Source organism: Meriones unguiculatus, chromosome 16 (genome assembly GCF_030254825.1).
Source record: "Meriones unguiculatus strain TT.TT164.6M chromosome 16, Bangor_MerUng_6.1, whole genome shotgun sequence".
NCBI lineage: Eukaryota > Metazoa > Chordata > Mammalia > Rodentia > Muridae > Meriones > Meriones unguiculatus.
In genome coordinates this window covers 30,792,477-30,813,699 of record NC_083363.1, presented here as the reverse complement: position 1 = coordinate 30,813,699, position 21,223 = coordinate 30,792,477, and the positions used below count along the sequence as shown (strand labels likewise).

The 21,223-nt window shown below is 50.6% G+C and overlaps 1 protein-coding gene and 1 pseudogene across 6 annotated transcripts; both read right to left on the bottom strand.

Moving 5' to 3' along the window:
* Positions 1–5,930, bottom strand: part of LOC110548733 (natural cytotoxicity triggering receptor 2-like) — an 11,142-nt pseudogene extending 5,212 nt beyond the window's left edge.
* On the bottom strand, positions 5,537–21,223 carry Treml2 (triggering receptor expressed on myeloid cells like 2). 6 transcript variants are annotated; one of them, XM_021637287.2, is made up of 6 exons: positions 20,052–21,217; positions 17,196–17,516; positions 13,854–14,220; positions 12,835–12,941; positions 12,448–12,576; positions 5,537–5,651 (listed from the first exon to the last, which is right to left on the bottom strand). In XM_021637287.2, exons 1-5 carry the CDS (start codon positions 20,119–20,121, stop codon positions 12,479–12,481), a joined length of 963 nt encoding a protein of 320 aa, XP_021492962.1. In that variant the 5' UTR covers positions 20,122–21,217; the 3' UTR covers positions 5,537–5,651; positions 12,448–12,478. The 6 variants fall into 6 exon arrangements, with proteins under 6 accessions (XP_021492962.1, XP_021492963.1, XP_060225589.1 ...); XM_021637288.2 differs by lacking the exon at positions 12,448–12,576 and having other exon boundaries at positions 5,565–5,651; positions 20,052–21,223; XM_060369606.1 differs by lacking the exon at positions 5,537–5,651 and having other exon boundaries at positions 9,327–12,576; positions 13,854–14,064; positions 20,052–21,222.

Here is a 21,223-nt window from a genome sequence, read left to right as displayed (position 1 = left end):
ATGTGTGTCATCCCCACTCACCCCCAGTGTCCACCCCACCCCCAACACTTCCCTAGGCACCTGGTCACCAGGGCTGCCACCTTGTAAAGTGGAAGAAAGCCACTTGGGCACCTGGCCTTTCAAGCAAAACAAACAACATGGGCTTACCTTTCTGGGCTGGTCCTCGGGATTTCCTGAGGTACAGGACCACAAGGACGACAAGTCCGAGCAGTAGCAGGATGGCCACAGCCACTCCAGCAATGATGGCCTTCCCCATCCCGTTACCTAGAAAGCTTTGGAACAAGGATTAGCCAGGTGAGGAAAGTCAGAATCCAACACACGTCCTGCGGGAAAACCTTCCTTCCTCACGCCTGCAATTCCCACAGGTCCTTCCCCTACCCAGCCTCTTCTGAGGTACCCTGCTCAGCTGGGCAAGGGACCGCTTTCGTATGCAGTAGACCTGCCTCACAGGCCCTGCGGTCTCCATAACAGGGTAATGTTGATGATGTCACCAGCCATTGTTCCCTTTCCTGTTCCTCTCTCCTGTCCTTTAACTTTGTTTGGGACGCCAGCTCTAGCCTCCTTCATTCAGGTGTCTTTGTCTCTGTCTTGAAGCTTTACGTCAGCCCTTCTCTGTGAGACGCAGTCAGCTCCCAGGAGAACCAGAGAACTTGACAAACAGCCCTGCCAGCTAAGTGCATTCCAGTATGTCCTACTTTGTGTCAAAAGAGGGACTCGGAGGTAGATAAGAATACACCTGTAGCAGCCTCTAGGATTGGGGTCTGAGTGGCAAGGCCATAGAGAACGGGGAAGCACATCCGGGGACATCTCAGCTCAGCTGGTGTCTGGTTTAATTTTTAGACAAGTAGTGGCCTGCAAGAGCCTGGGGTCCACTGTCTTCAGGGATGCTGGGTTCAGAGAGAAGTAGATGGCAGAGGCCAAGGGCCTAGGGCCTGGGGCCTGGGAGCCCATTAGCAGGCATCAAAGGTTCCAGTCCATGAGATCGGGAACTGCACACTCAACACAGCTCGCTGACCACAGCCCTGCTCCTGCCTGTTGGAAGGTCCCTGCTGTTTGAGGTTGCAGTCCTCCCAGGCAGATAGCCATTCTGAGCTCGGTGCTAGAGAGTGGAATCCCTCTCCCCAGCAGGGCCTCCTACTCTCTGCCTGACTTCATCTGGAGAGTGTCTTTAGACATAATGCCGCCGACCACACTTGATATATGGCCTTTGATACAGCTTCCTGCTAGCTCTCCCCTCCCTGCGCCTATAGGATAATTAGGTTCTGTGTTCCCATCCGTATGATAGGGGCATGCTGTTTAATGCAAACCAAGCATCCTTGAAGGGCCTAGTTCTACCCAGTTATGTTCACCTATCCTGGGAACCTCCCATCTACTCCCCAATGGGTAGATAGCCTTTGTTCTCCCGAATCAAAGTTGAACTATCTCCCTGAAGTGGTTCATTCTCTGTCGTGCTCATGGCCTTCCAAGCCCTGTGTCTCACCTTCTGTTCCGCCTGCCTTCGTGAGCTGGTGGCCAACAGCCCCCCAGGGAGGAGGAGAACCACAATGCCGAAGAACAAGAGAGGGCTGGAAGAGGGGTGGAGGTAAAGACAGCAATGCCGTCGCATGTTGCCTGTCCCAAGAGGGAAAGAGTAGGCAAGTGGGGATCCTTGCTATCCACACCCCAGTCCACCCTCACTGTACTCCAGGAGACGGTGCGACTGAATGGAGGGTAGCCGTGTTCTTCATGACCCAGCCAGTAACATCTGGTGACATTTTCAGTGGCCACATGTGTGTTCAGAACAACACTTGTGCTACTGCCCATGAAAGGTCAAAGACATCTTGAAAGGCACAGAACAGCCTCCTGGGACAAAGAATTAGCCAGCTGCAAAGGCCAAGAGCCTGGGCTGGAGGCACAGGCCCACGGTCCGAGATACTCAGGAGGCAGAAGCAGGAGGACCAAAAGTTCAAGGTCAGCTTGTGTGATAGAGTGGATCAAAGACCAGCTTGAGTTTCTTAGTGAGATCACAATCTCAAAGTGAAAAGCAGAAGGCTGAGACTGCAGCACAGTCATTGAACTCCTGCCCAGAAAATGTGAGGCCTCGGGTACAGTCTGCAGCATAAAAGATAAATAGATGGTAGATAGATAGATAGATAGATAGATAGATAGATAGATAGATAGATAGACAGATAGATGATAGATGGTAAATATATGTACAGATGAATAAATTGTAGATAGGTAGATGATAGATGATATAAATATATGCTAAATAGATGATAGATATATGGTAGATAGATATAAATAGATCACAGATATGTAGATGATAGATAGATACATACATACACACATACATGTGGGAATATTATTGTGATCTCAATTTGCAGATGAGAAAAACTGAGCCTATATAAAATGATCAGAAGTGGCCGTCTGACTCCATCCATCCTGCGAGAGTTGGTATCTGTCAGAGTGACAGTTGGGGTCCTATAGTTGGGAGAGTGGGAGGAAACACAAGACTAAGAGGACAGGCCAGGGAGCAGGTTGTACCTGTCAGTGTCAGGGCTGTCGGTAGAGGCCAGGGTGGTTGTCATCCGGGAGGTTGTCATCCGGGAGGTTGTCATCCGGGAGGTTGTCACCCGGGAGGTTGTGGGTGCGACTGTAGCTTTAAGAGACTACACTGAGTACTACATCTATCTTTTCCCCCCCTCAACCCCCGACTCTCCAGCCCTGGAAGAGGAGGAGCCCACACAGGGCCCTGGAGCCAGCAGGAGAGGGCTCAGCAGCACCCGTCCACCCGGCACGGAAGGGCGGTGTTCAGCGGGGAATGGGGCTAGAGGCACTTCCTGAGAAAAGCCTCCGTGCACGTGGCTGCAAGTGAGGTCTCACATGTTCCAGGGCCACTCCTGTCTCCTGCGTTATTTCATTTTATGATTTCTGTTATTTTTAACTACGTGTATGTGGTGATGGTCGGGGTGAAATGTTCATGTGAGTTCAGAGCCCATGGAGACCAGAGGTGTCAGAGCTCGGGACCTGGAGTTAAAAGCTGCTATGAGCCACCTGATGAGGGTCCTGGGAAACTCATTCCTCTGTAACAACAGCAAGCACCCCTTGCTTGTCATCTGACTAGCCCCTGATGTTCTTTTGAAAATGTGTGTCTTTGTAATTGCATGTGTGTGTGTGCAGGGGCATATGTATGAATGTGCATGCATGCTAAAAGATAATTTCAGCTGTCCTCCTGTCTTCATCTCCCTGGTGCAGGCATTACAAGCCAAGTGCCTCCGTGTCCAGCCTTTTCTTTAACGTGTCTCTGGGGACTAGAGCTGGGGTCCTCATACTTGCACAGCGTCTCAGATGCCTTTTTCATTACTGTGACAAAACACTCTGTCCAAAGCAACTTGTGAGAAAAAGAATGCACAGTTCAGGATACTGTCTGTCCGTAGCGAGGAAGTCAAGGCTACGGGAGCTTGAAGGGCCGGTTGCAGCGCATCCACTGTCAAGGAGCAGTAAGCACACTCAGCTCACACTCCCCTCTTCATTGAGTCCAGGACCCCAAGCTTAGGGAATGGTGCCACCAACTTTCAGAGTGGGACTTCCCAGCTCAAGCCAAGATGAGCTCTCACAGATGTGGCCAGAGCCTTGTCTCCCTGCTGAGTCTAGGGCCTGCCACACTGGCAGCTAAGATTAATCATCACACACATGGCAAACATTTTACTCTTTGGGTCACCCCCACCCCAGTCCTGTGTCCACCATGTTTGAACATGAAGGAGAGTCAACACCTGTTGTGTCTCCTACATAGAATGTGCCTGGGCGAAAGCTTTCAGAAAAATAACCTCCAGGCACCCATTGAAACAGAGGGCTGGGCATGCTCTACAGCGGGGAAGTGCTGGGACAGGCCTTTCAGATTATGAGCATATTAACATCAAGTTCAAATTCAGAAAGTTTTAGGTCACCGCAGTCTTCAGCATGAAATATACAGGAGACACAAGATCGTCACCAGAGGCCTCTGGACCACCATCCCAGAGCTCAGAGGCTTGCCAAGGGCAGATCCGTGAAGAGGACCCACATCTCCCAGCCTTCTCCACTAAGCATCAAGTCCGCCTCGCTGTCTAGCTCTCCCCTCCCAGTCCACACCTCTCAGTGCCCCCTCCGTTTGCTGTGAGCTCTCTGTGTGCCGGAGCCCACTCCCCTGGAGAGAAGGTTTCTGATGGGATTACAGGCCAGGGATGTTCAGAAATGGAAGGCTGTGACAGCTTGGGAGAACTTTTAAGATTCTTCCAAATGAATGGAACTGGGGGATAGCTCAGCTGATAAGTTTCTTGCTGCCAAGCCTGATGGCCTCATTCAGGCCACATGGTGGAGAGAGAGAAAATCAAGTCCCAAAAGCTGCCCTCTGACCTATGCATGCACTCTAAGCATTGGCATTATAGCATGCAATTATAGTTAAATACATATTTAAGAAATAAATGGAAGATTTCTGTTAGCAACAGCAGCAAAAGTGTTCAGAGAAGCCAGTAAGAACCATCCAGTGGCCAGCAAGCCTGGGTGCTAGGGTGGGCTGAGCTTTTAACCAGCCTGTGGTCTCAGGGGAGGGGCCTCTCTTCTCTGCCCCAGTTTTCAGCTGCTAGAGCACTGGTTCTCAACCTTTCCCGGTGCTGTGACCCTTTATACAGTTCCCCGGGTTGTGGTGACCCCAACCATAAAATTACTTTGTTAATACTCCATAGCTGCAATTTTGCTGCTGTTCTGAATCGTAAGGTAAACATCTGATCCGCAGGGTTCTGTGGCCCACAGGCTGAGGACCTCTGCTGGAGGAAGCAGTTTCTAGAGTCCTCTCCAGCTCTGCAGCCAGGTGACTGAGGAAGGCTGAGAGGCACATGGAGGGGGAAGCTCACCTTTTGCCACCGACAGGCGGATGGCTCTGAGAGTAGTGATCCGCACGAAAGTAGAGTCAGTTCTGCGATTTTCAGCGATCGCACAGTAATAGGTGCCTGAGTCACTCCGCTTGAGCGCAGTCATTTTGACAGTGAAGAAGTGAGACTCAGGATGGTCCTGGATGGTGTATCGTAGTCCTGCAGCCCCTGTGTTCACACTTGACACTAGGATTTTACAAGTTTCTGCTGATGTTTTCTGACACCAGACTTTCTCCTTCCATCGTTGGCTGGAACCATACTGGCATGTCACAAAAACAGTCTGGCCCTCCATTCTTTGAAGGACCTCTCTGTCCTGTGCCCAGGAACCTGGGAATACATTCTTCATGTCAGAGAGCCCCCAGCCTCCACAGCAGGACGAGGAGATGGGTTCCCCTCTCAGAGAGTGACCCTCTTTGTGGCCCAGGATTGGCCTAGAGCCAGCCGCTGGCCACAACCCCCCACGTATTCTGCCTTTCCAATCACAGAGCCCCACTCCTGCAGGCCCCCACCCCCTTCCCTTTCCTCAACCTGCTTCCTTCCCTCCATCCTTGACCCTGTCCTCACCTGGGGCCAGAAGCACCAGCAAGAAGCAGAATAGCAGGGATGTGGCTTGCCAGGCCATGGGTCCTCTTCTTGAAATGGGATGGGGAGTAAAAAGGAAGAGGCTAGGGATGCTCTGAAGAGAGGAGGCAGCTCTGGGTAGGATTCAGGCAGCTGCTGCAGCCAGTCCAGTCCTGCATGGATTGCGGAGGAAGGCAGAGACCTCTGTGGACAAGAGGAAAGCTGAGCAAGGCCCGTGTGGCTGAGGATCCTCCAGCTACAGGCTTTGAATCGAGACCCCTGAACTACACTAGAGGAAGGCTCTCAGAGACTCTGTAATCTCCTGTCTCATAAGGCCAGGGGTGAGGAGAGCTGAGAAAGCCCAAGAGGAAACCATGGTGAAGTAAGAGCATGCGCATTTCCCTTACACCCGCTCTCAACTTCCCACTTCCTCTTTAGCTTAAAGGTTTTGTTCTCTACCCAAGTATGGCACCCACTGAAGGGAGGTGACATGACAGACCCAGAGGCCCTTTGGGGCCCTGGCTAGAGCTCTAAGCCCACTTTGCCCTCAGGGTCAGAGCCTTGCCGACTAGCCCAGGTGGGAACTAGAAACTTCCATGTGGACTAGAGGGAAGGAGAAGAAAGGAGAGGGACATTTATTCTCAGAAATGAAAGAGCAATGGGGGAGGGGTTCTGGTTAGGGTGGGGAACAGCAAAATTGGGTTTGAAGAAAGGATTTAGAAGGAGAGAAAAGAAAGGGGCACCCCAGGTCCCATGTTACCACCCTGTACCCAAAGCCACACTCACTGCTAAGCATTTCATGAAAGACTGCATTCATCAAACCCATTTTGAAATAAGTGTCACCACACAGCAAGATGACCCAGCAGGTAAGGATACTTGCTGCCAAGACTGAGAACCTGAGTTTGACCCCATGACCCACATGGTGGAAGGAGAGAACCGACTCTCAAAAGCTGTCCTCTGACTTCTCCCTGTGTGAAAAACTTAGTAAGTAAATATAACTGCCATTCTGTGAGCTGTGAAAAATCAGTAGCTACAGGCTGCTCATACTTAACAGGAGAAAACCAGGCATGGGGGTGCATGACTGTAACCCTAGAACTTAGAAAATAGGGGCAGGGGCATGTGGAGATCAAGTTCATCCTTAGCTACACAGCAAGTTCAGCCAGGGCTACATGAGACCCTGCCCCCAAATCAACAATAAAATTATCTACATGAGACCCTGCCCTCAAATCAACAATAAAATTATCTACATGAGACCCTGCCCCCAAATCAACCACAAAATTAACTACATGAGACCCTGTCTTCAAATCAACAACAAAATTAAAAATTTAAAAACCTGTAAGAATGGGAATCTCTCTAAATGAAAAATGTGGTGTAGCAGGTAGGATGTAGGGAACAAGGGCTGATCCAGGTTGGTCTGGGACTTGGGAAGGCTCTGGGGAAGAAAGGGCCCGAGGAGTCGCAGTACTACAGGCTCTGAGGAAGCACAGGCAGCTTGTGAGGAGGTAAGAGAGACAGGGTAAGCCTGGATCAAGTTGGCAAAGGGGTGCTAAGCCTTTGGATGTCTGTGGCAAGGCAGGGTGTCTGGGGGGGGAAGTGGGGACTTGGTCAAGTGATGCTCAGCAGCTGACAGGAGTACTGAGGTGACTTCTCACCACTGCCACATGGAACAGGAAGTCCAAGGATGCTCACGGCAGACCTGGCAGCACCCATCCCTGCAAGCAGAGCGAGGCATGCATTCTGCAGCCACTTTGTAAACCTCTATGGGAGGATGCACAGCTGTGGCCACAGGGTTAGTTCACCTGCCCCTTCTGGCCAAACAGAGAGCCTGTGCAGGGGTGTTCAGTCCCTACAGCCTGTAGCTGAGGGGGCTGTTTCCTCTCCAAGGACTGGCTGGTTCTCCTGGTGGCTCTGCCCCTCCCAGCCCTTGCCCTACTTTGGTTCTGGGTCCTCTGGAGCTCAAGAAGGAAAGGAAGGAGGAGGAGACTGGCCTGGGGTTTGAGAAAAGAGAAGCCATGCAGGCCACCGGCATTGAGGAAAGGAAATGGGTGTCTACAGCAACTCCTCAGTTCCCAGTGTCCCTACCATGGAATTCTCACATGGGGAGAGACTGAACAGCTCTCATGCATTGCTGGCTTACAGAAACCCCTCATCTGCACACACAAGTGGGGAATCCCTCTCACGCTCTCCTATCTAACCTCTTTTTCACTGAAGACCTCTAAGCACCCTCCAGTTGGGGGTGGTCCTTAGCCTCCTCTGTCCACACAGCTCCTTTTGGGGCAGCCTTCCCAAGGTCTAGCCTGTGCAGTCTCTGCACCCACATCGCTAGGACCTCCTGCAGACATCGCCCCTGCTCTGGGCTATATAGAGCAAACACCCCCATGAAGCCTGAGCATCCTGAGCTCGCAGGATCTCCAAGGCTCCCCTCCCTGAAGGGCTCAAGCTAGTCCTGCCTCCTGCCCCATTAGTATCTGATCCTGTGTGAGGGTCTAATGGGAACAGAATTGCACAATGCTTTTTCTTCCCTCGGTTGCTATCAGACTGAGGCCAGAGCTGGCTGACTTCCTTTTCCTGCCTGCCCTGCCCCTCTAGATACTGAGTTGTGCTCGTGCAATTGACAGGCACATGTCCTTGCCTTGAAGATGGTATACAGGGACTTGAGCTTTCTCCATCCTCCTGTTCTTAAGAGGACACAGTATCAGAGAGGGACAGTGACTCATTGCAGTCACACTGACACAAAAGGCTGCCCTGAGGATTTGAACTCAGGCCTTGATTTCATACCATTGCCCTACGGTGTATCTTAACTACTCACAAAAAAGGTCTCACTAAAGAGGCCACTGCAGTGGTCTGGATGAGATGTCCCCCATAGGCTCAGGCATTTGAGCATTTGGTACCCAGTTGTTAGGGCTGTTTGGAACATATTTGGATTTGTGGCTTTGCTGGAGGAACTATGCCACAGGAACCCTACCATGAGTTTCCTCTGTCTGCTTCCTGCTTGTCTACCAAAATGTGTGTTCGGAGCATGCTCCTCCTGCCTGCTACCTGCTGCCTGCTGCCAGCTGCCTGCTGCCAGGCTACTCTGTCACTGGAGTCTTACCCCCTTAAAACGGTAAGCCTAAATAAACCCTTTTCTTTTATAAGTTGCTTTGGTCACACTGTGACCTGGACCAACAGGCTTCAGTGCAGGTTCCTGAGACAGTGGGCCAGGAAAGAGAAAAATGAAAAAGACAGGAAAGCTGGGATCAGGAGGTCTCACAGAAGCCGATGTCTTATGCCAAGCAAATTTATCGACAAGAAGAGCAGTTTTTATACGGTTTGCAGAGGGGAAATGAGGCAGAGTCGGGAGAAAGCTGTCATACAATGGGATAAAGCCAGCAGGAAGATAAGCAGCGCTGCACAGCAGTCCACAGCATCTCTCAACCGTCACAGACTGAGCACATACTGGCCTTGGGATTGGTAACCACAGCTCCCTGTGTATGGTTGGGGGAGAGTTGGCTCTCAGGGTTGGAATCATAGCTTCCCCAAGGTCCTGTCCCAAGACTATTCCTGGCTTTTTCAAGGGTGTTCTTGGTGTCAGACAAGAAACGCATTCCTTCTCCATACTTCAGGGCCTCAGGGAAAGGCTTGGATTAGCCACAGCTCCTAACCATAATGCTTTATCGTAGAAACTGAAAAGTAAATGATCCAGCCACCATCAGTGTAGCTGGACTTTGCTACATTGTGGGTTCTCCTTTCTTTTTCTCTTTCACCTCATTTATCCTCCCTGTTCACCCCCTAACACTAGATGAAAGAGAAAGAAGGATAGAGGGGAGAGAGAGAGAGACAGAAAGAGATCCTGAATAAAGTACGGGGTCGGAAAGGGGGTAACCTTATTGTTAGACTATTTCCTGCTGATTACAGGTGCCAAGTCCCTTGGGGCAAGTTTGACCTTTGCCATCAGAATATGTAATTTCTTCTTGTTGTTTCTTCTTTGCACACGGCTACTTAACAAACTGAGACCAACAACCACCACCAAGTGAAATGGTGCATGCCTGTGATCCCAGCACTCTGGGAAGCAGAGGCTGGTGGATGGCTCTGAGTTCAAGGACAGCCTGGTCTATAAAGCAAATCCAGGACAGCCAAGGCTACACAGAGAAACCATGTCTCAAAAAAGACACAAAAAAAGAAAGAAAGAAAGAAAGAAAGAAAGAAAGAAAGAAAGAAAGAAAGAAGGAAAGGAAAGAAGGAAGGAAGGAAGGAAGGAAGGAAGGAAGGAAGGAAGGAAGGAAGGAAGGAAAAGAAAGAGAAAAAAAAAACACCACCACAACCACCAACAAAAACCCAACAACCAACAACAATGACTTCTCTTCTCAGGACCTTAGTATTTATGTACCCTCTGAAAAGTCCCCAGAATTTCAGACATCACATAATCGCAGAAACTATCTGCAGCCGGAAAAACCACACCTCTGCTAGAACATGAGCCAAGTCATAGTCAGGTGCTTTGGACAATCCGAAGCAGCCCCACATCCCCACACCTGGGGTTAAAATGAAGGCACAATCTTACAATATTTCTGTGTTTTTTCAAAGAAACTCACTACCCATCACACAGTCACACCATCCATGTGGTGAGGATAGAAGAGGAGGAGACAAGATAAGATCAAGGAGGTTGACATTCAGCTTTAACTGTCGACTTGACACAGCCTAGAGAAGGCAGGCTCAGTTGAAGGATAACCCTGAGCAGACTGGGGACATGTCTCTGGGGCATTGTCTTGGTTGTTAGTTGCTATAGAAGGGTCCAGTCCACCATGGGGGACACCATCCCCTGGGCAAGTGGTCCTGAGCTGTATAAGAAAGCCAGCTAAGCAGGGTCCTGAAAGCAAGCAAGCAAGCAAGCCAGCAGACAGCACTCCTCCATGGCCTCTGCTCCAGTCACTGCTTGAGTTTGTGTCCTGATTTCCTTCAAAGATGGCTTGTGACCCGGAAGCATTGGCCAAATAAACCCTTTCCTCCATAGGTTGCTTTTGGTCAGAGTGGTTGGTTTTTGTTGTTGTTTTTAAAGATTTTAAAAATATGTTTTGTGTGTATTTGTGTGTAGCTGTAACAGTTTATATGCACCATGTGTGTGAAGTGCCTGCGGAGGCCAGAGAGGGGCATCATATACCTTGGATCTGGAGTGACAGGACGAGCTGCCCAATGTGGATGCCGGAAAATGAACCTGGGTCCTCACAGGAGCAATAAGCATGTTAAGTATCGAGCCATCTTTGAAGCCCCTGGGCAGAGCATTTTAGTCACCAGCAGCAGAAAGAACACTGACATGCCCCTCAGTACTGAATGAACAACAGGGCACAAAAGAACTCCAGGGAAGTAATCACAAGATGATTGCAAGATGGCACAGTATTTATGTCATTTCATCACATCCCCCAGACAATCTTTAGAGGTAGGAATTATTGTCCCCTTTCATAAGAGAGAGAAAACTGAGGCCCAGATAGGGTTCATTGCTTGGTTAGGGTCACACAGGGACAATGGCACATTGGTCCTTATGCCTTATGACTGCCTCTCCATCTTCTGTGCAGGAAACAGGGTTGTCAGGGCCAATGAAAGGACAACGGAGGTAGGGACCTTAGAGGTGCTGTGACTTAATCTACCCTAGTTCCTCACTGTGGTGTTGGCTCTCCACAGACTGCTTGTTATCCAGAGATGTGCATGTCTGTGTGGATCTGTCTGTGTGTCTATTCTTCTAGAACTTGTTTGTCAGTTGTTGAGTCCAAGTCTTACCTGTCACTCTCTTCTGGAAGCAGAGAGGAGATGCCCGCTCCCTTCTCTTCCCCAAGTTTACACTTCTGGCCCTTCCTTTCTCTTCAAAGCCATCCTGGAGTGCTCCTCAAGGCCCAGCTGCGTCACCCACCTGCCTGTGGTGCTTGTTTTTTCTTCAGGAGGTCCCTGGCTGAGGCTTGAGGGTGTCAATGTTGCACTTGGCCCCAGGGGTCTTTCCAGGCTCCATGAGCTAGTAGGCATCCATAGTAAGGAGACAGTTCAGCCCATAGCTATTCCTGCTCAACTCTGGACCAATGATCTAGACACTAAAGGCGTAGTCTGAGCTCTGTATAAGGAATGAGGCAGAGTCAGTAGGCTATCAGTGCCCTGAGCTCTGTTGTCTCCACTCCTGCCTGGAGAAGTGGCCCTGTTGCTCAACTAGGAGGGATGGATCCAAGCAGGATTTTTGCTGCCCAAAGACAGATATCTCCTCTTTCTCTCTTCTTCTTTTTCTTCTTCTACTTCTTCTCTTTTTCCTTCTCCCTCTCCTCCTCTTTCCCTTCCTCCTTCTTCCCACTCCTCTGTGTGCATGTGTCTGTCCATGTCTGTGTGTCCATGTGTCTGAACTTCTAGCCTAGAATCTGGTTTGCCATTCTCCAGCCCTGTGCTGTTCTCTCTACTGTTTTGAGCAGAGCAGTTCCATGTGGTCTTCTCTCAGAAGTGGCTTTTCTTTGGTCCATGCCAACCCATCTCTAGAGGAGGGGCCCTCCAGATGGGACTACAGACACCCCATGGCTTAGTCTGTGCCCTCAGTCTCCTCCATGAGCTCACCAGTGTAGCATGGGAGCGGGAACTGGAGAGGGAAAGCCCAGATTTAGCCTTTGCGTCCCTCAGTGGGAGAGCCTGGCCTTCACTGACCTGAAGGGGCCAGCAGGCAGGAAACAAGTGGAAAGGTGCTATCTGTAGGCTTCCAGGACAGAAGGGACCAGCAGCCACAGTCAGGGAACATCAGAAGACATGCAGCCTTGGTCATCTACCAACCCCTCTGTGGCCCCAGGTCTTAGTCACTGTTCCTTCTCAAGCAGAACAGGACTCTGAAAACTTTGGCCATCCAAGGGGCTCCCGGGACCTGGCTCTTGTCTCCAAACATATAGCAGGGTTTGAAGGGAACAGAAGGAAGCTGAGGACACAGTGGCCCTGGGTGAAGGAAAGGCAGCTCTGCTGTCCTTGTGCCTCAGGGCCATTGTCTGGTCTTTAGTCCTCTTCTGACCTTCTGAGTCCACTGGAAACGGCTTCTCAGCTCACTGAGTTATCTTAGACCAAGCAGGCTTCCACAGTGTCTCTGATCCTTCAGGAGGGTCTAACCAAGGTTTAGCAGAGCTGCTGCCCAAGTTGTATGCTACAACAAACAGAGAAGAGAAGTGAAGAAGGGCCAAGCCCGGCTCTCAGAGCCCTGATACCCCTGGGTGATCTTTGACAGTCTCTGGACTCTGCTTTATTCTTTCATCCCATTAAGGGACATGTGGGGTCATTTTGCCTGGCCACTCTCCTCCTCACTGGATGTCGCTGGTCCTCTTGACTGGACACAGAGACTTAGTACCATAGTCCTTAGATACCCAGAGTTTGGCCCCGGGAGACCAGGGCTGGATCTACTTACTTCCCATGTGTCTCTTCTTCCAAAACCCATAGACCACGACCAACACCATGGGTGCTGGAAGGAATGTTAATAGCACCACAATCGCAGTGAGGTAAGTCTCCTGGGACCTGAGAAGGCAGGACGGAGGGGAAGAGTTAGCACTATGATCTCCACCTTGGTCACAGCTTCCTTTGGCAGCGTGAAACACTGATCAGGCAGGCGGCCTTGCAGCACTCCCCACCCCACCCCAGGTAGATGGCCTTTCTCTCTGTCTCTCTGTCTCTGTCTGTCTCTCTCTCTTCCCTCTTCTCCTTGGATCTAGACATGGGAAGAGAAAAGGAGACGTCAGAGTCCCAGGAAGCATGTCACCAAGGAGAAGGGAGCATCGCCACCCCATACCTCTCCTCCAGGTCGTCCTCCCACCCATTTGCCAGCAAAGACAAGGACACTACAAAATGCCCATTCGGGACTGAAAAGATGAAGATTTTTGCCTCCCCAGTGACTGGGTTCCCTCTTGCCCCCTTTGTCTTCTGTAGCAGAAGCACCCTATTTACGTGTTACTAGGGCCTGCACAGTCCTTTGTCACTGGAGCCCTTTTTGCTGCCCCCTACTGATTGAGAACAGGAGTTGGCCTATCACTGTCCTTCGCTCCATTGGCCTTGAGTGGGCATCGAGCAAAATGGGGCGGTGTTCTTGTGTGCACAGTAGAGGCTGCCTCTAGCACGGTTCGCCACTTGCATTCTGCGTCCCACTTCCAAAATGCTGCTCCTCACCTCAGGGTCTGAGGGAACCCAAATAAAGCATCCCCATTTCCCATTTCCCAACCCCCTGGCCAGCCCTCCCTTCTCCTCTGTGCCCATGGTCCTGACCCTCATCCCCATCGCTTTCCATCATGGCCCTTCCTGTTTCCCATAATTCTATTCGGCATCTGGCTACCCTGAGATCCCAGGGAGCAATAGAAGGGTTGGATACGAGGGTGGCCTCTTCAGATCTGTGGGGCTCCAGGTGCTAGGGTCACACTCAACAAAACATCAGGTAACCTGCTGGGGGTTAGCTGGTGGCACATCCCTGTGGTGGACAGGCTGCTCATCAGGTGCCCGGTGGAGGTGGTCCCTGGATCAGCAGAGAAGGGTCTTGAGTTGCTAGGAGACAAGGTCACTGGCTGGAACTCCGTGCTCCTCCCGTGCTCTGTAACAGTGTCACTGACGTCGGTGAGATGGTGGTGTGTCACGGGGGTTGGTGCAGCGGTCCCTGAGGCCAAGGTGAGGAGTCCAGATGTGAACACAGTCACGTCAGAGGCGAAAGGGGTATGAGGGTCTGAACTAGGGGTTTGGCCCGTTGTGACAAATCCACTCTTGAGGGTGTTGGTTAGATGTGTGGGAGGAATGTTTCTCTCAGTTGTGAGGGCTGAGGGACCAGAGAGGGAAAAAAAAATGTATTAGATTAAGGCAGAGGCTTGCATGCAAGGAACAGGATTCACAGCCCCCTCAGCTGTCAGGGACAATGGCAAGAGCCTGACCCTCTGTGACGTTGGGCGTGGCTTCTAAGGGTCAAGTGTGTGTTCTTTCAAGAGTGACTTGAAGGAGGGGACACTTAAGAGGAGGAGACATTGGAAAAATCTCTTTAGCCTCCCCTATCGGGCCTGCTTTCAGAGCGGTTTCATCCTCCTTCCTCGCTCCCTGTCCTTTACCAGGCTCTCCTCAATCACAAGCACCAGAGAGAGTCCCTCTTCAAATTCCGTTCATTCACTGTGTGTTTGTGTGTCAGTGTGCATGCCACAGCACGCGTGTAGAGGTTGGAGGACAACGTGTCATTCCATCATATGGGTCTTGGGGTTTGAACCTGGGTCATCAGGCTTGATGACAAGAGCTTTGACCCACTGAGCCATCTTGCTGCCCTTTTTAGAGTTTAAGAAATATTTCTATAATATGATGCTACCCAAAGTGCCCCATAATTGTCAGAAGGGAACAAGAAATGGAGACAGAGATGGGCCTGGGGTCCCAAATTCTGGAGGAAACTGCAATAAGCTGGATTCAAACACCTTCCTCGGGATGCACTGAGACACAGATGCAGGCCTTGCCCCTTCAGAAGCTCATGCCAACCCTTTCTGCCAAGAAGTTTGGGGTCTGCATGCAGGAACTGCAATCAGGAGTTCTGACTCTCTGCAGGAGCAAGACAGGGAAAGGCTTCCAGCCCCTCCACTGGGCATAGAAAAGACACATTCCTGAGGCCAGCCGTCACTGTTCAGGGAGGCCCAGCCCTTGTTCTGAGCAAGTGAAGCCTGAACATCAGTGTAGGTGAGGGGAGAGGTGGAGGACGAGGTCAACGTTTGCCTAGACTCCCATTGTAAGGACACCTGGAGAAACCTCCAAAGGGGTACCTCAGGAGAGCACGCGTTTAGACATACGCATCAGAGACTTTCAAAGCATTGGCAGGAAAGAACTCTGTCAGCAGAGGGGACCCCCACACCCATTAGCTAAGCCAGGCCACTAATGGTCTTCCGTCATTTCTGTTCAACACATCAGTGGGGGAGAAGGAGCGTCAGGAGAGTGATCAAAAGGAAACAATCCCACCTCCAAAAGTGAAGGAGCTGGGCAGGAGAGCCACTGCTTCCTCAGCTCAGCTGTCCTGAGCTACAGAGCCTGGCTGATGCGGGTGAGACACAGACTTCTATTAGAATTGTAATTGACTGAGGCTTACATTTTTTTCCATATTTATTTATTTGGGGGTGGACACACACATTCCTGGCATGAGTAGGGAGATCAGTTCTCTCCTTTCAGGAGTCATTTCTCTCCTTCTACCATATGAGTCCCAGGGATCAAACTCAGATCATCAGAACTGGCATCAAGTGTCTTTTCCCACTGAGCCATCTCACCACTGGCAGGAGATTTTTTTTTTTTCTCTTAACTGAAAACACTGGCAAAGTTGAAAATTCCCCAAGATTATTCTTAAGAAGCAGAAAATGAAGATCTGGAGAGGAAGCTCAGTCAGCAAAGTGCTTTTCCATGCAAACATGAGGCCCCGGAGCCCAAGCATGGTGGTGCATGCTTACAATCCCTGTGCTGGAGAGGCAGAGACAGGTGATCCCTGGGGTCACTGGCCAGGTAGCCTGACCTACTTGGCAAGTTCTAGACCAGCGACAGACCCTGTCTCAATGAAAATTCAAAATAAAATGAAATAAAATAAAAGAGTGGGTGGCACCTGGGTGTGGCACCTGAGTTTGTTCACTGGCCTCTGTATGCACATGTAAATACATGCACACGTACACAAACATACTTGGACAGACATATACACACAAACACACACACACAGAAATAATAAGAGAAATGACGGGAAAAACGATGATAAAAAGTAAGTCCATTTCATGACGGCACCACATCCTTCCAAATGAAGACCCCAGAGCCAGTGACCTCACCTGCTTCTTGGGTTGAACTAGACAGAAAAGAAATGAGATTCGGTCCCACAACCGAGAAATAAAGCTCTTCCTGGTTCAGCCCAGGGAGGGTAGAGATGGACTCAGGTGAGAGGAACAGGAGATGACTGGTGGCTTTCCCCGGAACTTGATGGCTCCTCACCCTTTCCTGTCTATACATCTCCATTCTGACTTTTCTCTCTTATTTTCTGTGCATGAGAGAGTTTTTCTACCCCCTTGGTTTGAGATGAACAGTTTTACTGAAATATGCTGAAGGAGAGCTCTTGTCTTTAGCTCACACCCAGCCCTAAGCAGTGGTCTTCAAGTGCCCTTGACTGTCTTTATAGAGACACTTTCAAGTGCACATCCCAGTTCTGCCCTGTCACTAACACTTCAGCTGCCTGGGTCACCTCGCCACTGGATCCTGCAAAGTGCTTCCCATGAAAACAGGGCGCCTGATTTCCCCTCGTAAGAAGCTCTCTTTGGAGTTTCCCCACTTGGCAAATGCTACCATCTAGCTACTGATGGGTCCATAGTCTCTTCCAATCTCCCACTTGAGCAAATCCTGCCCTCACTCCAAAATACACAGAAAGTCTGAAAAAAAGCATAGAGGTGAGTCCATCTAACACCCCCCCTCCCCACCTGTACTGCCCAAGTCCCACTTGTCCAAGCCGCTGCTTTTGCCAGTCAGGCATCTACCTTGGTCTCTTTGCCTCTTCTCATAGTCCTGCCTTTTGAAAGAAAGCCATGACTGTTGCCTCGCAAAGAAGAGACTGAAGTCATGGCTCAGTCAGTAAAGTGCTTGCCTTGAATCAAGCATGGGCCTGGGCACGTTGGTGTGTGCTTTTAATCTACACAGAACTTGCTAAGACTCATTTTCCTTGTTTGCAAAGTGGTGACAGGAAACGTACGTAGTGAAGAGCCATAATTACACTAGCCACCAAGGCAGGCTCTGGGCGGGTCTGCTCACCTGGATACACCTCCAGCTGGAAGCCCACCAACGGGTAGAGATTCCCAGCCGTGTTGCGCATACACCAGTATCGCCCGGAGTCCTGCACTCTGAGGGCCTCCATGGTGATGTGGACCACTTTGGCCTTGGCATCATCCCGCATCAAGTAGCTGGGCCCCTTCACCCAGCTCCGGATGAAGCCGACCTCGCACTTCTTCCTCTTCACCTTGCACCAAGCCTTGTCCTCCATGCGGTTCCGGCGGTTCTTGTAAGAGCACTGCACAGACAGAGACTGCCCTTCTCGAAGCTGCACTTTCTTGTACAGGTGCTCATTGGAGGGACCTGGGGAGACAGGACTTGGTCAGCAAGGGCTGCGGAGGAAGAAGAGGACAGCTTGAAACTTGCCCTGACATTCCTGGACCAAGGTGGGAGCACAGCCCTGCCCTCAGAGAAAGGGCAGAGAAGCACAGGCACCTGTCCTCAGGTGGGGAGAGAAACACAGGACCATAAGCAAAAGATTATTGTGTAATTCAAATGCTGATTTCTGTAACCCCCATATCTGGCTGCCATCCTTGTTCTGAGGATCTCCTGCCTCACTGTTGTATAAACACTGCTCCCCAATTGTCCCCTGATAGGCCAATAAAGCAGCTTACAGCCAATCACTGAGCCAAGGACTTCCTGACAGCCAGGGGAGGAGGGGTTAGAGGAAAAAATTAGGGGATTCAGCCACAGGAGAGGTCCAAGAGACAGCAAGAGAGAAGAGGCTGGAGCAGGAAAGCTACAAAGCACAAGTGTCCCTGGGATGTGAGCTGGGAGGAAGCCAAGTTAGCCTAGAGGGTTAAGAATAGAGTAATAGCTGCTCAGTTACTGTGCTGTAAACCTTATTATTCAATAAATATAGAGTCTCACTTATTTGTGTGACAGTCAGGTTAAGAGAGAAACTGAGAAACAAACACATTTTTATAAAAATAGCATTAACACAGGACCCTCTAGCAGGAAGGAAGGAGACCCCAGTCCAACGAGGAAACACGACCCTAGCACCAGACCTCCATCAGATACAGTCTCTTTTCCTCTGGATATTTTTCAGTCCTCAGGGATGCCCAGTATTTCAGGACAGACCCACCTCAGGGAGGCAGATATGAAGACACAAAGAGGTCACCAAACTCTGGAACCCGAGAGCACGAACTCCTGAGGTGACGAAATGATACCATTTCCCGGAAAATGATGGTTTGTTTTTCCCAATAATAACCCTTCCTCCTCCTCTTTCTCTCTGCCTTCTTCATGCTCTACTTCCTGTTTTGAATGGAGTGGTGGCGGCGGCGTGGGGGGGAGGAATCACACCCATGCTGGGCAAGCACTCTACGCTAGGCCACACCCCTGTTCCCTGTTGAATATTATTTAAATAGCACTCTCCATGGTGCTTAATTTTTAGATATTGCAGTTTAACACAGATTAGCCATGCTGCACAAGCTTAAGCTCCCACTGATGAGCCAGCCAATGGATTCTACAGTATCCACTGCTCATCCATCTTTTGACTTTGGAACTTGACTTTTGCCAGGATGCTTGGGGCCTGCAGACTACTGGCTGGATATGCAAGGTAGAGTATCTGGTGTCTATATCTAAGAATGAGATGAGGCATAAGCCTAAAACATCACAAGGGAGACTGAGGTTGAAAGATTAGAGTTTAAGACTAATTTGAGATACCTAATGAGTTCAAGCTAGCCCAGGACAAAACCCCATCTCTAAACAGAAAAAAAGGGCTGAGGAGATGGCTTCATGCTAAGCATGAGAGCCTGAGTTCAAACCCCAGGGCTCATGTAAAAAGCCAGACACCATCACTCATGTACCTGTAACCCCAGTGATGGGCTGGGGCCAAGAGCATGGGCTGGGCTGCACACACACACACACACACACACACACACACATATACACACGCACACTCTCATGTGAAAAGGAGGGAGAGAGAGAATAAATATGAATGAATGTATGAATGTTCTCTGTGCCCTTCATAATCCCAATCTGTTCCAGAAAGAATAGAGCTAGAGTTGGCAGGGCAATTCAAGAGACAGAGAGAGGGAGAAGGTACAGTCAAGACCAGAAGCCCAGGCATCTGCCCCTGTCTCCAGAACTCATCACTATAGCTGAAGCTCTGAAGTCTCTTCTTTCCTTGCCAAGTAAACAGAACAGAACAGGCCTCTCAAATCCACCACAGCCCACCCCAGTGTTTTGAGAACCTTCTCTCTGCAGGGTGGGCAGAGATCACCTGAAAGAAGCCTCTTGGGGTCCTGGGTTCATTTGAGCCTTCACTTTTGTCAAATGGTGAGGAGTGGGTTTCCCAGCCCTACCCAGAACAGAACAGAACAGAACAGGAAGTGGTAAGTGGTTGCCTTGGCAGCCAGAAAGAAGGAATGGGTGAGTCCCCTGCAGATTAGCCTTGAGTAGGAAAAGCCCTTTGGGGATTGGTTCCCTTCGGGTCAGAGCAGAAGGACCGGATGTGGCGTCAGCATTTCAAGAAATAACGGAATTTAAAGTGTGCAGACAGGATACAAGGACTCACACCAGTACCAGCCAGACTAAGGCCAAATGGGTCATTTCTGTGAGGAAATGAAGTGTTTAGTCTCCAAACCAAGGAAACCCAGAAGATAAAGGCCAATTAAATAAAAGACACAGCTATATCTGTCTTGTGAGACTTGGCTAAGTCTGCCTGGGGCCAGATAGGGAGCGTGAGACATTCTCACTGGTCTTTGGTAAAGATCTGCCAGTGGGCCCAACCTCCTTCCCCAACCCACAAAACGTTAAGATGGCGGAGCAAGAAAAGGCAGTGGAGGACAGGCAGGAGGAAGCTGTCTTTCCCTTCTAGCAGCCCCCACCTCTCACCTGAGACACAGCTCTGTAGCCACAGGAGCAGCAGCAGCAGCAGCAGGAACACGAGAGGCCATGGCTCCATCCAGAGGCACTGTCACAGTCACCCGGGGAATCTAAGGTCACGGCCCACACTGACCCCGGGCATGCTACCTGGACCTACCAGGGAGGGATGTCAGGTTCTAAAAACTACAGTAGCCGATTTTGGGAAGTGAGGCTGCGTGGCACCCAGCGCCCAGCAGAGCCTATCGCAAGCTTGGGGTGAGCGAGTGAGGGCGGGGGCGCTGTCTGTTTCCGCCCTCTTCCTCAGAACTTCAGGCAGGTGTGGCTGTTCCACCCCGTCTTGGGGCCCCTGGGCCAGGGAAAGCTCCGGAACCCCACAAACTCTGTGATTCTCTACGGAAAACCTGATCCATCCGGGGGTGTCTCCTCATCCAAAGCAGCTGGTCCAGCCAGGGGACTGGAGGAAGGCTTCTGGAACATTCTGTAGAGACTTGACGGGATCTTCTGGGTTCAGGGCCTCAGGAGCAGGTGCTCTCCGGCCGGCTGTGGCCCTCCTCTACAGGGAAGGCCTTACAGCCAGTAAAAATGCATTTCTTCAGCCACCCTGAGCCTCTCTGAGCCCTGGCCTGCTTACTTCAGTCACTTCTGCTCGCTGGTGCAAAAAAAAAAAAAAAAAAAAAAAAAAAACACCTCACGTGCGTGCGATCCTATTTTTGTCATGGGGGGAAAATATGCAAATTTTAAAGCACACACACACACACTCATACACTCATACTCCCTTTTCCTATCCCTAGCTCAACCGCTGTTTGTGGCTCCTCCTGCTGTCTAACTCACCCAGCCGCTTGCTCTAGCCTTCTACTCCTTGAAGTACACAAAGCTCCCCCTCCCCCACCTCCTCTCAAATTACCTCGCCCTCAGAGCCCCTCCCTCCCCTCTTGCCACGGGCTTCACCAGAGACACAGCCCTGTCCCTCTGACTTCCTTCCCGCAGCCATATCTCTCTTCCACAGCCACCCAGTTCCAGTTGAAATGACCCAGCATTTGGCCCAAGGCTCCACCCTTCCCTCAGTCCCCAAAGAATCAAAAGACTCTGCTGATGTCCAACAGCTCTTTCGTGGGCTCAGGGGAGCCCTCCATTATATGTGTCTCCTCTAGGCTTTCAGGCCACTGCACAGCCACAGTCTT